This window comes from Coturnix japonica, chromosome 29, assembly GCF_054131305.1.
Source record: "Coturnix japonica strain WE chromosome 29, WE-NBRP24, whole genome shotgun sequence".
In the NCBI taxonomy this organism is placed as follows: domain Eukaryota; kingdom Metazoa; phylum Chordata; class Aves; order Galliformes; family Phasianidae; genus Coturnix; species Coturnix japonica.
In genome coordinates, this window is record NC_140691.1 from 7,043,149 (window position 1) to 7,058,790 (window position 15,642).

Below are 15,642 nucleotides of genomic sequence, written 5' to 3' on the forward strand. Positions count from 1 at the left end.
TACACGTCCTGCAGTTTCTCCAAGCTCTGGGACAGATCCCGCTGTCACTCCATCCCTCATAATGAGCTCTGCAGTTACTCGTGCTACGGGTCCTGTAGCTGTTCCAAGTATGGTAATAAGAAAATGCAGCAAATTCCTCCCAAGGAGGAAGTACAGCCCTGCGGTGGCTCCAACCCCTCCAATGAGCCCAGTGGCTGCTCCAACTTAGTCACATGTCCTGTGGTGATTCCAGCTCTGGCAATGAACTCTGAGGTCACTTCAACTCCTGCAACAGCCCAACAGCCACTTCAGCTCCTACAGTGAACCCTGTGGCTGTTAAAACCCCTGCAACTAGTCCTGGACTTGCAAACAGATGCACATAGGGATTAGTTCATATATGTTTGCAACTGCATATGTTGTATATGTGTGAAAATACACTAAATATATTATATATGTATAAATACATTTGTCATAATTATTATCCTTTTCTTTTTCTCTTTGTCTCAACCCATAAACCTTAAACCACAGCACTGCCCCGAGACGCTTACGGATTTCCTTGGGACTATTCAATCTGATCTGGTCACACAGTGAAGAGCACCTGAAGATCTCAAGGTTTTCTCAGGGAGCAGCTCCTGAGGTATATTCCTTACACCAGCTTTGGAAGAGGCCTCCCTCCAGTTCTCTGGTCCTGCTCTAAAGGGCCCTCTTGTTATGGCAGTGCCAGCAAGGAGACCAGCTCTGACAGACCTGTTCATATTGCCGGCTACTGACTGCAGCCCTGGATTGCTGCTGTAGAGGCAACAGGACTGTCGTGAGACACAGAAGACCTTCAGGACTGCACAAATGAGAGGACTCAAGAGCACTGCAGCACTGGTAAGAGCACTTAATGAAAAGAGCACTTTGTGCTGCTGTCTGCGGCTGTACCTCCCCAGATCCAGGCAAAGTAGGAAGAAAGAAAAGCTAAGTAAGTCTATTTTGAAAGCTTTTTAGGTATCTTATAACATATTCAGGGAATCTGGTTCCATGTTTACATGAGTTCTTGGAGTGAGAAAATGGAAATTAGGTAGGAAAGAATTTAAATACATTTTTATTTATAAGTTCAATAACATTTTTTTTTTGCACATTCCTATATCTCACATAATCAAACAGACAAAGATGCATAAAACATAAAGAACCATCACTGGGAATCCTATTGAGGAAGTTGTGCATTTTATTTTAGCTGGAATAGTGCGTATTGCAACACCTTCCTGAAAGCGTGCTTGATCTCCCTGTTCCTCATGCTGTAGATAATAGGGTTTAGTGTTGGAGGAACCACTGCATACAGAAGTGCCACTGTCAGATCCAGGAGTGGGGAGGAAATGGACGGGGGCTTCAGGTAGGCAAAAGCACCAGTGCTGAGAAACAGGGAGACCACGGCCAGGTGAGGGAGGCACATGGAGAAGGCTTTGTGCCGTCCCTGCTCAGAGGGCATCCTCAGCACGGCCACGAAGATCTGCACATAGGACAACACTATGAAAACAAAGCAGCCAAAGCCTAAACTCACACCAAAAAAGAGAAACACAACTTCCCTGAGATAGGAGGCTGAGCAGGAGAGTTTGAGGATCTGGGGGATTTCACAGAAAAACTGGTTGACAACATTGCCTTGGCAGAGAGGCAGTGAAAACGTACTGGCAGTATGCAGCAGGGGATAGAGAACCCCAGTGCCCCAGGCAGCTGCTGCCATGGTGGCACAAGCTCTGCTGTCCATCAAGGTCCCATAGTGCAGGGGCTTGCAGATGGCAACATAGCGGTCATAGGACATGATGGTGAGAAGGGAATACTCTGCTGAGAGGAAGAAGACAAAGAAAAAGAGCTGTACAGCACATCCTGTGTAGGAGATGGCCCTGGTGTCCCAGAGGGCGTTGGCCATGGCTTTGGGGATTGTGATGGAGATGCAGCCCAGGTCGAGGAGGGCCAGGTTGAGGAGGAAGAAGTACATGGGGGTGTGCAGGTGGCGGTCGCAGGCTACGGCTGTGCTGATGAGGCCGTTGCCCAGGAGGGCAGCCAGGTAGATGCCCAGGAAGAGCCAGAAGTGCAGGAGCTGCAGCTGCCGTGTGTCTGCCAACGGCAGCAGGAGGAACTCGCTGATGGAGCTGCTGTTGGGCATCTGCTGTTGTTGGGCTTGGATTCCTGTTCAGAGTGCAGAAGATAATGACAAGTCCAGACCATTCTCAGACACACTCCTCCTGCAATAATATAAAATGTTTTAATTCTCCTACAACAGTGTACATTTAGCACCATTACTTGCATTTAATTTCATTTTGTTCAGCATTCCTTAGGCAGAAGCAGCATTTGGATCTCTAACCATTCCTCTTACTTTCTTACCTTATCCTGTCTCCCTGGATATTTTCATCTGTTTCCTGTCTCGTATCTTTACCCCAACTGCTCTTAGTGCCCCAAAAGCAGCCTCTGTGCCATTCATCTTCAGTTAGAAAAAGCTGCCTGTTCGCAGCTAAAGTGAATTATTCATGCCTACAGAAAATAATGATAATTAATATTGTTTCCATCCTTCAAAAAATGGGAGACTGGAAGCACAAAACGTATGACTGTTCACAAAAAAAGCAACTGATGTGATGGATGCAAAATTCTCAGAAGTGTGACAGCTACTTTCTGCCTCCAATTCGTTTTGCCTCAGAACAAGAAATGAGAATCCCCTGCTTTGGATCTCCTCTTCCAAGGGCCCTAGAAAACAGAGTTGTGCAGTGGAGCTGTGATCCCCTGCCCCAGGCAGCAGCTGTGGCAGCACAAGCCCTGCCGGGAGGCTCCTTCCCCTTACACGTCTCCCCGCAGCGCCCTGGGCAGCTCCCCGGGCAGGCTGAGTGCTGAGCCTGGCAGGCGGCAGAGTCCCATACCCGGCACACAGCCCCTGGGGCACAGCAGGGACCCTGCTCTGCAGGACAGCCCTGGGCACCCGCCTGCAGCCCTGGCTGCACAGCCTGCAGCCGTGCTGGGACACGCAGCCCTCAGGGCTGTGCTCTGACACTGCAGCACGGAAGACCAGACCTGGAGCAGAAGGCTTTTAACAAAGTAAAGAAACATGCATTGCCTGCAGCCAGATCTGCTATGGGGTGTCCCAGATTGTTAACCCTCTATGAAAAGCAGCTCACGGTCTGCAGTGAGACTTACCATGTCATGGTCTGTGAGGAAACCTCCTGCAGCAAGCTCACAGCCCACTCACACCACACACATCCTGGAAGCTCTCTCCCCTTTCTCTTCTCTTCTTCTGTCACCTGCAGGCTGTGCTGTGCACAAGAGCTGCTCCTGGGTACAGCTCTGTCTCTCTGCAGCTCTGCCCTCATTTATGAGCTCCCTGTGTCCCAGGAGCCTGGCCCAGCTCAGCAGCAGATGATGTCATTTTTATCCTTTCCACTCATTTCCCCTGACATGTCCCTGGGTCCTCATGGCCAACAGCTCCTGAAAGACAACAGCATCATGACTGTGAGTTGAAATTTGCTCAATTAACCACCAAATGTCCAGTGGTCAGTGACTGATTGGAGACATATAGTGAGTACTACCAGACTTCATTTGATGAAGCACAAAGGACACACAGAAAAGGACGGGGAGGTTTGGACTTTCCCTGTGCAGGACAGTGATCCAGCTGAGGCAGCGCAGGAGTCTCATCTGTTGACAGAAATCCTGAAGCTGAAATGGGATTCAGCTCCCTACACACCCACAGGAGCTGGGATTCTTCTGGTTCAGTTCAGAAGTGCACAAGGAGTTGCCTGCATGTGAGCTCCTGCTCTGAGTCCTCGGTCCTTCAGCAGGGAGGCGGTTGCTCACACACAGACACTGGGTGATGCCCAAGGTGCCTGGGCTACTCCTGATGTGTGCCAGTGCTTGTAAACCGTGTGGGAAATCCCTGAGATAGACAGCTCCTTCCTAGGCATGAGCTGAGGGTCAGAGAGGGGATAGCACCGGCTGTCTGGTGAATTCACATGCAGCTGCAAGAGCAGCACAGGGCCTTCAGCAAAGCCATGCCCATGGTGTGACCATGTTGCTATGTCAACTCCAAGGCCCACAATCGGTCTATTGCCTGTGTGCCACCTTCTGCGCACTAGTACCATGGATGAGCGATCCAGTCAGGCTATGTCCAGTGATGCTTTCCAGTGAGGATGTTTACTCCTGTATTTTTGCACTAATGCAAACACCAACACACAAGAAGCTAGAAATCTTGGTAGAGCTGCAGGCCTGAGCTCCTGTTTGGACCATGGGGACACAGTTGAATGGCTTCCACAACTGCACTGTAGCACAAGGGGGATACAGAGTCTTTAGGATGGATGGGTGAGGAGACAAGGAAGAGCGACTGCCCTCTGTGAGAGTGCACTGAGCTCTGCCTGGGGATGGCAGAGCAGCCAGGTCAGAGCTAATGGAAATGGCAAACAGAGGAGACCATCAGTGTCTGTACCTGTCTTCCTGATCAGGGAGAGCAAGTGGAAGGTGCCCTCTGCAGACAGATGGGAGTCTCATGTTGTCTGGCCATTGTCCCCTTTGGGAGCCTTTTTCACTCCAGTATGTGCTGCAGGAACAGCACAGCAGGGCATGTGCCATCCAGCAGATCCGTGGAGAGCACAGATGGCAGCTTCTTGACCAAGCCATGGAGGAACCAAAGAGGAGAGGTGCTCTGCTGGATCTCATACTCACCGGCATGGAAGGTTTGGTGGGAATTGTGAAGGTGAAAGGGGCATCAGGCCACGTGCAAAAGACAAAAGGATCTAATTTTATTTATGTATTTATTTATTTTGAGGCTGTAAGCTTAAAAGATGAACATATATGTCAAAAAAACTGAAACAAAGAATTGAAGACAAAGATAGAAATCAATGAAAATGTGTTAACCCTTTTCAACATGAGAAATTCTCATGAGTCTTGTTCCATTTTTAGTTGTAAATATGAGTCTTTGTAGGGATTTTGTGTCTTTTTTTTTTTTTTTTTCCCTTTAATTCAGATGCTTTCAGGTACAGAGACACAGACAGCGATGCCAGTGCCATCATTGCCCTGTGACTAAATCCCGGCACCCACCGCTGCTCTTCCCTGCTGCCTATTTGATCCCTCATCCTCCAGGTGTCTCCAGCTCTCCTAAATAAATGGTCGTGGTTAAAGGCATATTTTCAGCAGGCCATTTAGACACATGCTCCTGCCACAGCTTGCCAGATTTCCCCATCCCTTGCTCTTTGTTCAGTCAGATACCTCCCAATTATCTGTCTGATTTCTGACTTTTAGGGGGATGACTAAAATTTGCTCCATCTCACCAAAGACTGATGGACTGTGTTGTCAACTCCTTCACTGTGATTCTATCTATCCCTTCCTATCTTTTCTTTTTCTCTTACTTTTTCTATGTCGTTTTCTTTTCCTTTTCCTTTTCTTTTTCCTTTTCCTTTTCTTTTTCCTTTTCCCTTTCCATATCCTTTTTTTTCCTTTTTCTATTTCTATTTCTTTTTTTTTCTCTTTCTCTCTTTCATTTTTTCATGCTTTAAAGAAAGCATGAATTCTGAAAGATGTTCATTAATGTCAGTAAAAGTGAAAAAAAGAGTTGAAGACAAAGATAGAAATCAAGAAGAAAGTGTTAACCCGTCTCAGTGCGTGAAATACGAGTCCTGTTCAATTCTAAGTTGATACCTCCCAACTCCCTGGCTGATCTATCCAAGGGAGATTACTGAGATTTGCTCCATTCCTCAAAAGTCTGTTGTCAAATCCTTCACTGTGATTCTATCTATCCCATCCTATCTGTTTCTAACTCATTTCTTGTGGAAATACTCCCTAGGAAACATAAACCTCAATAAAAGCAGCTTGGACATGGCATGCAGTTGATCACTGTGTTTTACTGTTCATTCAATTGCATCACATTTACTTCTGTTTGTTGGCTGTAAATAAAGAGAATTCTTTCTTTTTCTGTGTGCAGCTGGTTCTCTGTGGAAAGCCAGTGGGGGTTGGTACAAAGGAGTTTTAACACTGAGCGGGTGACGGTAGAGGAGAAGAGTGATGTGAGGAAAAGTGATGCAAGTCCCATGGGGCCAGTGTGAGTAGGAGTGGGATGGGGAGGTCGAGGAGGAACTTTGTCAACACAGTAACAGTACAGAACTCATTGGGACATCCTGGATTGACATCAGTTGTAAAGTGCTTCTTTTCTTCCTGTATAAAACAAACAATAAATAAATAGACAATAAATGCATTTTGGATTCTTGCTCTTTAAGCTGTCTCCATTTTGCTGAACACATTCTGAAAACCTGAAGAAGAGAACAGGAAGGTACAAGGCACAAGAGGCTCTTTAGGTTATAATGGGCCCCAGTGAGCATTTGGTGCTGAGTCCATCAACCTCCAGTGCAGAGAGAAGTTTGCACAAAGTGCTCAAGAAGACAAAGTCAGAAGTAACAGTGAAGTTTCTTGGAATATTAATGGTCCCACTGAGGGCCATTACCAAGTAAGCTTCCCAACAGACTAGTTAGAGAAGATAACTGGAAGCCATGACTACAGGCAGGCAAAGGCACTGGCATGCTAAGAAACCTCTCCTTTGCCTTACGAAGCAGACAGGTCAAGCCTTGATTGCAAGACCAGAAGTAGGGAGATCCTGTCTCTCATGTTGGCTCAGGGCAATTCCTGTGGCAGTGAGTTGTAAGTCTATATGATGTTAAGTGAAAGACATAGGAACGGAAGATCCCAGGCTCTGCATGTGGTGCAAGGATGCTGTTAAGTTCCTATCCCACATGTGCCCTGTGTCTCATCGCAGGATGTGGGATGTGAGAAGGGCCCAGTCTGAACAAGCAGTCAATCCCTGTGAAACTCTGAACTTCAGATCTCTCAGTTCCAATGCCCTCCAGTGCACACTCTCCCATAGTTTTATGTCCTTTATGTTATGCAGTGCCCAGAAGTGCACCCAGTGCTCCAGGTGAGGCTGTAGCAATGCAGAGCAAAGAGGGACAACCCTTTCTCTCACCCAGCTGGCAATAAATTGCTTTATGCGCTCCAGGGTACCGTTGGCCATCCTGGCTGCCTGGGCACACTGCTGAATCACTTCCAATTTTATGTTGAGAAGGACCCCCAATGCTTTTCAGTCAGACCTCTCTCATGTGTCCCATATCCAGTCAGTGTGTATGTCCAGCATTGCCCCTACCCAGGTGCACAATCAGGCACTTGTTCTTGTTATACGTTATGCACTTGGTGCTTAGTACCAAGAAGGTACCCACTTCTCTGACTTGTCCACATCTCTCTGCAAGTCCTCTCCACCCTAAGTGGAGGCAACAACACCTCCTCATCTGGTCTCATCAGCAAACTTGCTCAGAACATCTTCTAGTCCTGCATGCAAGTCATCTGCATAAACATGAAAGGAAAGTGGTCCTAAAGTGGAGCCCTGGGAAACTCTGACAGTGACCATCTACCAGCCCAATGGAACCCACTGACTATAATCCTTTGGGACAGAACTACTGGCCAACTGCTCACCCACCACTGCTGGTGAACCTGAAAGGCAAAATGTCAGCGTGCTGGGACAAACAGACAAACACCAATATAGTTACATATAGCTGCATCAATTTATTGCCCGAAAAGCCATGATTTTAAAGGAGACAGACAAGGGTGTCCAAAAATCACACACGCTAATTGGAGGAAAGCTACTGCAATAACAACCCTATAACCCCCCTTCAAAGCCACGAGCCATTCATTCTTTTCCTAGAGATGTCCTTGGTTCTCATGCTGTTCATCCTGCTCCGCAGCTGCTGCTCTGTGAACTCCTTATCTCAATCCATGGCTGCCGCTCTGTAAAATTCTTCTTGTATTACAACACACCACGTTCTGTTTCTGTCTAGCTGTATGCAGGAATTTCTGTCCAGAAGGGCGCTGGAGAAATAGTATCAAAAGCTCTGCTGAAATCCTCAAGGATTACATCAACTGCCTTCCCTTGTTCAGCTCAATGGATAAAGGTGTCATAAAAAGACCTGAAATTAAATAGGACCTTCCCCTCTGTATCTTGTGTTGTCTGTGACCTGTCCTTCAGTTGTTTTTCCATAACTCCCACCATCATTTTCTCCATAATTTTACCAAGCACTGTAGTGAGACTGACAGGTCCATAGTTGCCCGTGTCATCTTTCTTGCTCTTCCTTACAATGTGACAACATTTGCCAGCTTCCTGTCAACTGGTATGACCCTAGATTTATTAGATGCCATTGAAATGCAAGCCCAGAGCATGCTAAAGTGTCATCAGTGCAAGAATGTAGATGTGCCATAGCTTTGCAATGCCTTGAAATCCAGACTATGCCACAGATGGAGCAGAGAGGAATATCTGCCTCTTCTGTTCTGAGCTCATCCTTTTGATAAGCTGAATATCACTACGTACTCTATGGGGACAGGTGCAAAAGACACAATGGGTGCCCTAAGCACGTGGCTGAGGTGGTATTTAGGATGGCCAAGAATACCTCCCTTCTGGCCCTCAGCTGATGCTCCAGAAGGAGGTGTCTATCTCATAGATTTTCCGTCACGGTTTACAAGCACTAGCACAAAACTAGGATCACCCAAGGCACCTTGGGCATCACTGAGAGTCTGTGTATAAGCAGTGCAGTCGCTGTGGAATAAAAACCAAGGATTCAGATAAGGGACTCACACACAGACACCTCACTGTGCACATCTGAACTCAGCTAGGTGAACTTGCAGCCCCTGTGGTTCTTTGAAAAACTGATCCCAATTCAGTCCCAGGGTTTCCATCTGAGAATGAGATGCCTAACGCTAGAATAAGGATGGGATGGTCTGTTGATAACAGGACAAATGGAAATGGATTTAAATTAAAAAGGGGAGACATAGGTTAGATGTGAGGAACCTATATTTTTACACAGCAACACTGGAAAATGTTCCCCTTAGAGGCTGAGCATGAGGATGGATGGGATCCTGGTTTTACCCTCACGTCAATCCAGGTTTCTACTCATACTTTTCTCTAGGTGAACTCTCACTTTACTCAAGGTTTTACTCACAATTTACCATCAGGGTGTGTGATCTGGAGATGGGCTGGTGGAGTGACTTGCTGGCATCACCGAGGGAAGGCTGCCAGGCAGATACCCTCAGAAAAGTGGTTGACTCCCTGCCCTGTCACAGTCAGACAGACCTGACTGATGAGGAGGGTTGGAAGAGAGTCCCAAATCAACATCACAGGAGCCCCCCCATGCCTGCCTAGCCCTCGACCCCTGATCCATCCAAGCAACAAGTTTGACACTCTGAAATCTGAAGGAGAAAAGAATAGGGAGGCAATGGAGGATCTGCCTAGGAGGGAACCTAATGCAAGGCAGTCACTACCAAGCCTTGTGACTTCCTCTGCCATGAAAGAAAGAAGGGTGGCCGTGGTGGGTGACTCCCTTCTCAGAGGAATAGAGGGCCCCATTTGCAGACTGGACCCGAGTTGTCAGGAAGTCTGCTGCCTTCTTGGCTTCAGGTCAGGGACATAATGAGGAAACTCCCAATGCTGGTTAGGTCCACTGATTATTTTCCACTACTCATAGTTTAGGTGGGCAGTGATGAAATTTCTTAGAGAAGCCTACAAACTATGAAAAGAGATTTCAGGAATTTAGGCCATTTAGTTCACAAAGTGGGAGATCAAGTGATTTTTTGTTCTATACCTTCAGGGGCAGTGAGGGACACGGAGCAGGCTTGGAAAGCAAAGCAATGAACAATTGTCTCAGAGGTTGGTACTGAGCCAGAAACTTTGAGTTCTTTGATCACAGGACAGTTTACTTGGCCCATGGTCTGTTATCCATGAATGGAACCCAACTGTCTCAAAGGGGGAAGTGAATCCTAGCACAGACAGTAGTGGGGCTTATCGAAAGAGCTTTAAACTAGCTACGATGGGGGAGGGGACAAAACAGGGCTCACCAGAGATAAGCCTAGGGAAATGCTGCTTGAGCTGGGAGAGAGGCAGATGCCTCAGCTGAAGTGCGTCTACACCAACACACACAGCTTGGTCAACAAGCAGGAGGAGCTGGAAGCAACTGTGCATCTGACAAACCATAACCTAGTTGCTATTACCGACCCATGGTGGGACCACTGCCATGACTGGAGTGCTGTGATGGATGGTTACAAGCTCTTCAGAAGGGATAGAGGAGGAAGGAAGGGTGGTGGTGTGGCCCTTTATATTAAAGAGAGTTTTGATGTTGAAAAGCTTGGGCTTCAGAATGAAGTGCATGTTTGTAAGGATCAGGGGAAAGGCCTGTAAGTGTGACATCTTGCTAAAGGTTTCTTATAGACCGCCTAATTGATGGGTGAGGCATTCTATGAGCAGCTTACTGAAGTCGCAAGATTGCCAGCACTCATTTTCTTGGGAGACTACAACTTCTCTGATATATGCTGGGAATATAATAAATAGCAGAGGAATCAGTCCAAGAGGTTTATAGATTGCATGCAAGACAGCTTCCTTACGCAGCTGGTATGAAGGCCTACCAGGGGTGGTTCCTTGCTAGACCTGCTCTTCACTAACAGTGAAGGACTGGTAGGAGTTGAGAAGGTTGGGGACTGTCTTGGGCAGAGTGGCCATGAAATGGTAGAATTCTCTATTCTTGGAGATGTCAGAAGGGTGACTAGCAAAACTACTGTCCTGAACTTCTAGAGGGTGGACTTTGACCTGTTCAGGACACTTGTAGCACAGGTCCCTTGGGAGTCGCTCCTTATGGGTAAAGGGGTCCAGGAAGCCTGGACACTCCTCAAGATGGAAATCTTAAAGGCACGAGATCAGGCTGTCCCTGAATGCCATAAGGTGAGCCATAGGGGAAGAACACCAGTGCAGATGAACTGGGAACAATTGTTGAGACTCAGGAAGAAAAAGAGAATCTACGCCCTCTGGAAGAAGGGACAGGATACTTGGGGAGATTACAAGGAAGTTGCTAAGGTATGCAGGGAGGAAGTTAGGAAGGTACCTTACTTCCCTATCCCTTAATCCATGCCCAGAGCTTCTCAGCCATGTCACTGCCAACTGTAAGCTCCATGCAGAGTTCAAGTGGGACACATAGGGCACAGCCTTCTGCTGGGTGGATACAAGTGTTGGTTGAACTGGACGGGACAAGCCCTCCCACCATGCCCTCCTGGGAAAATGGCCACCCCAAGAATGGCAGTCTGCCTCCTCCATGACCCCATCTGAAATGCTCCTGCACTGATTGATTAAAGGGCTTTAAACCAGGTCCGAAGTGGGAAGGGAGGGGAATTGGATGTGACAGAGAAGGGCTGAGGGATGTTGTTGCTGTTGGAGATTGCAGAGAAAGCCTCTGAGTTGTTCTATAGGATTGTGTGAGGATTCCTCAGTGAAGGTCTTATTGCCAATACCTCGTCCTAAATCTTACTGTGTACCCTCTGGGGGTAACCCCAACCTGCTGCTGCCCTATAGTGCCTGTAGACCAGTGCGGGAAGCATGGGAAGTAAACGGGACAACACAAGAGAAAACCACAGAGCATTTCCTTTCATGCAGGCTGCTGCTTCTGAGCAAGGCCCTGAACATCAGTACCACAGTGTAGATGCAAGACCCAGACAGGCTAAATCAAAACATGCTTCTGGAAGGGGATGCTTTCTGAAGAATCTTTACACTAATGAGAGGACCACAAACATTCACTCAGCGAACTCCAAATCTCTGTGCCTTTGCAGGCCTAGTGTCTTGTTTGTCTCTCAGGGACATGGTGGGATGGTTCTCACCTCTGAACTGTAGCAGAGCAGATATCAATTCTTTATGACGGGTGGCCAAGGACAATTAGAAATGGCTGCTGCCATCTGTGAGAGTGCACTGAGCTCTGCCTGGGGATGGCAGAGGAGCCACCTGAATACTGATGGAAAGGGCACAAAGAGGAGAGCGGCAGATTGTGTTCCTTGCCTCCTGATAAGGAAGAACAAGAGGAGGAGGAAAAGCAGGAATATGAGTTACATCTGGGATGGAATTTTTTTCTTCAGACTGCCTGCTATGGTGCAGTGTTTTGGTTCTAGGTGAAAAAAAACGTTGATAACACTGTGGTGTTTACAGCTGCTGCTAAGCAGCATTGTACAGAGCCAAGGCCATGGTCAGTGGAGGGCTCAAGGAAGTGGGAGGGAACAGTGAGGACAGCTGACTGATAGTGGCTGAAGGGATGTTGCGTACCATCTGACAGCAAGCAGAAGGAGTGTTGAAAGTGTTGGGAGTTCATCTCACTCTCTTGACTGCCCAGGGCCCAGCTGGGCATCAGTCTGGTGGTGCTGAGCAAGTGCTTGTGCATCAATTGTTACATACAATTCCATATCAACAGATATATAGTGATAACTATTACTCCTCTCCTTTTATCTCTCTTAGTAAATTGCTTTGTTACAACACACAAGTTGTACTTTTTTTCCCAGTTCTCCTCCCCATCGCACTGGGAATGGGGCAGTGCACAGAGCACTGTGTGCAGCTGACCCACCTGCTGGGTTCAACCACCACCGTCATTTTGGTGCCTGATGTGAGTCTCCAAGGGTTGAGATAACAGCACATCTATTCAGAGTGAGATAACACAGGGCTTCGTGGGAGCTGGAGAACTGCTGGCAATGATGCTGATTGTTCCCTTATTTGTGGAGCTTGCTGAGCCTTCTCATAAAGCTTCAGTGCACAGCTCCTTGCTTCCTGCTTCCTTTCCCTGCTGCATTATTTGTCAACTCTGGATTCTGGATTAGGGTATTTATTTTGCTATGCTGTTTGACCTTGGTTTATATCATGATAAAATTTGCAGCTGACAAAATTAAGTTTTGTACATATTCAGCTCTGAGTTCATCTTTGGGTTTTGGAAGCTATTTTGTATATCTTCTATATTTCTTCACTGATGATCTGGATGAGGGGATTGTGTGCACCCTCAGTAAGTTTGTAGAGGATACCAAGTTGGAAGGGAGTGTTGATTTGCCTGAGGGGAGAAGGGCTTTACAGAGGGACCTGGATAGGCTGGATCTATGGGTCAAGATTAATGGCGTGAGCTTCAATGGGACCAGTTGTTGGGTCCTGCATTTTGGTCACAACAACCCCAGGCAACCATATAGACTTGGGGAGGTGTGGCTGGAAAGCTACCTGATGGAAAGGGACCTTGGTGTGCTGATGGACAGTTGGCTGAATATGAGCCAGCAGTGTGCCCAAGTGGCCAAGAGGGCCAATGGCATCCTGGCTTGGATCAGGAATGGTGTGGTGAGCAGGACTAGGGAAGTCATCCTTCCCCTGTACTCGGCATTGGTGAGGTTACACCTCGAGTACTGTGTTCATTTCTGGACAGCTCAGAACAATAAAGTCATGGAGGTACTGGAGCAGGTCCAGAGAAGGGCAAAGAGGCTTGTGAAGGGCTTGGAAAATCAACCCTATGAGGAGAGGCTGAGGGATCTGATGGGGGCTTACAGTGAGAGTGGGGCAATTCTCTTCTCACTGGTGACAAGTGACAGGATGAGGGGAAATGGCCTCAAGTTGTGCCAGGATAAGTTCAGGCTGGACGTTATAAAACACCTTTTTACAGAAAGGGTAGTTAAACACAGGAATAGGCTCCCTAGGGTGGTGGTTGAGTCATCGTCTCTGGATGTGTTCAAGAGCTTTTTGGATGTGCTGCTCAGAGATATGATTTAGCAGAGGGTTGTTAGAGTTAGTGTACTATGGTTAGGCTGCGGTTGGAATTGATGATATTCAAGGTCTTTTCCAACCTGGGTAGTTCTATGATCCTATGATTCTATGAAGCTTGGAAACTTCTGACGTGATAACCCATATCCAAGAACTTGTCCTGTGCAGGGTCTCACAGGGAATGATGAAGAGGGGATGTGACAACCAACATGCAAACCAACTGCTGCTGCTGGCCTGTCAGAGGCACTGACAGATGTGAGCCTGAAAACACAGACCCCAGCCAGGAGACCAGGGATGGCCCATCAGCTGTTGCAGGCTGAAGTCACTGCACAGTTTGATGAATAGCTATTTGCTTCCTGCTGGACTGTGGGTTTCTGAGCACATCCAACCCCAAGACCTCCATAAATGTCTCACAAGAAGGAGGAAAGACAAAGTCACTGCACGTCCTTTATTCTGTTAAGGTTCACAGAGAGCCTGGTTCATTATATACAGTGTCTCTGGGCTACACAACAAAGGCACAAGATAAGAGGAATTTATTTCAATAATTATATTTTAGCAAAAAAAAAAAAAAAGAATAACATTTAATACATTACAATTATAAAAATTGATCAAAACTATATAAAACAAAGTGTTTGCAACAGTAAAAAGCTGCATTACTTGTCATGAATTAGAAAAGATGGGCAGTTCAGTGTTTTTGAAACACATATGGACATCGCTTTCCTCACTGCATCCTTGACTTCCTGGTTCCTCATGCTGTAGATAATAGGGTTCAGTGCTGGCGGTACCACTGAGTACATAACTGCCACCATCAGGTTCATGGATGGAGAGGAGACAGAGTAGGGATTGAGATAGGCATAAAAGCCAGTGATGATAAATAGGGAGACCACAGCCAGGTGAGGGAGGCACGTGGAGAAGGCTTTGTGCCGTCCCTGCTCAGAGGGCATCCTCAGCACAGCCATGAAGATCTGCACATATGACACAACTATGAAAACAAAGCACCCAAAGATTAAACTGATACTAAAAAAGATAAACACAACTTCCCTGAGGTAGGATTCTGAGCAGGAGAGCTTGAGGATCTGGGGGATTTCACAGAAAAACTGGTTGACAACATTGCCTTGGCAGAGAGGCAGTGAAAACGTACTGGCAGTGTGCAGCAGGGAAAAGAGAACCCCAGTGCCCCAGGCAGCTGCTGTCATGGTGGCACAAGCTCTGCTGTCCATCATGGTCCCATAGTGCAGGGGCTTGCAGATGGCAACGTAGCGGTCATAGCACATGATGGTGAGAAGGGAATACTCTGCTGAGATGAAGAAGAGAAAGAAAAAGACCTGTGCAGCACATCCTGTGTAGGAGATGGCCCTGGTGTCCCAGAGGGCGTTGGCCATGGCTTTGGGGAGAGTGGTGGAGATGCAGCCCAGGTCGAGGAGGGCCAGGTTGAGGAGGAAGAAGTACATGGGGGTGTGCAGGCGGCGGTCGCAGGCTACGGCTGTGCTGATGAGGCCGTTGCCCAGGAGGGCAGCCAGGTAGATGCCCAGGAAGAGCCAGAAGTGCAGGAGCTGCAGCTGCCGCGTGTCTGCCAACGGCAGCAGGAGGAACTCGCTGATGGAGCTGCTGTTGGGCATCTGCTGTTGTTGGGCTTGGAGTCCTGTTCAGAGTGCAGAAGATAATGACAAGTCCAGACCATTCTCAGAGACAGTTCTTCTGCTGTACTGTGAAATGTATTCATTTACCTTTGGATAATTTTCATTTAACTCCATAACTTCAATTTATTTTCGTGAACTTCACCGTCCCTACAGAAGTAGAAGATTAAGGAGCTCTTACTTTTTTCTCATTTCATAATCATATCCCAGACTCCTGAGTACTTTCCTGTTAGGTGCCCTTTACTCATCACATATTTTTACTCCAGCTTCTCTTAGACCCCCAGCCCCAGCCTTTTTGCACTTCAATATGTCTTAGACAAATATGCCTGTTTGCAGGGTAAGTGCAATATTAAAGTCTTCAGAGAACAACAAACTGATTCTTTCCTTTTAGAAATGAGAGGTTGAAAGCACAACCTGTGTCACTGTTCACAAAACAAGCAATTGATT

General features: G+C 47.3%; 1 protein-coding gene and 1 long non-coding RNA gene across 2 annotated transcripts in view; one reads left to right on the forward strand and one right to left on the reverse strand.

The window, feature by feature from the left end:
- The window catches only part of LOC146755905 (uncharacterized), a 203,812-nt gene that overhangs the window by 108,767 nt on the left and 79,403 nt on the right, over positions 1–15,642 (forward strand). The gene's annotated exons all lie outside the window — the stretch shown is intronic.
- On the reverse strand, positions 14,200–15,207 carry LOC146755908 (olfactory receptor 14C36-like). Its single transcript, XM_085525131.1, has one exon. It carries the CDS (start codon positions 15,175–15,177, stop codon positions 14,212–14,214), a length of 966 nt encoding a protein of 321 aa, XP_085381257.1. The 5' UTR covers positions 15,178–15,207; the 3' UTR covers positions 14,200–14,211.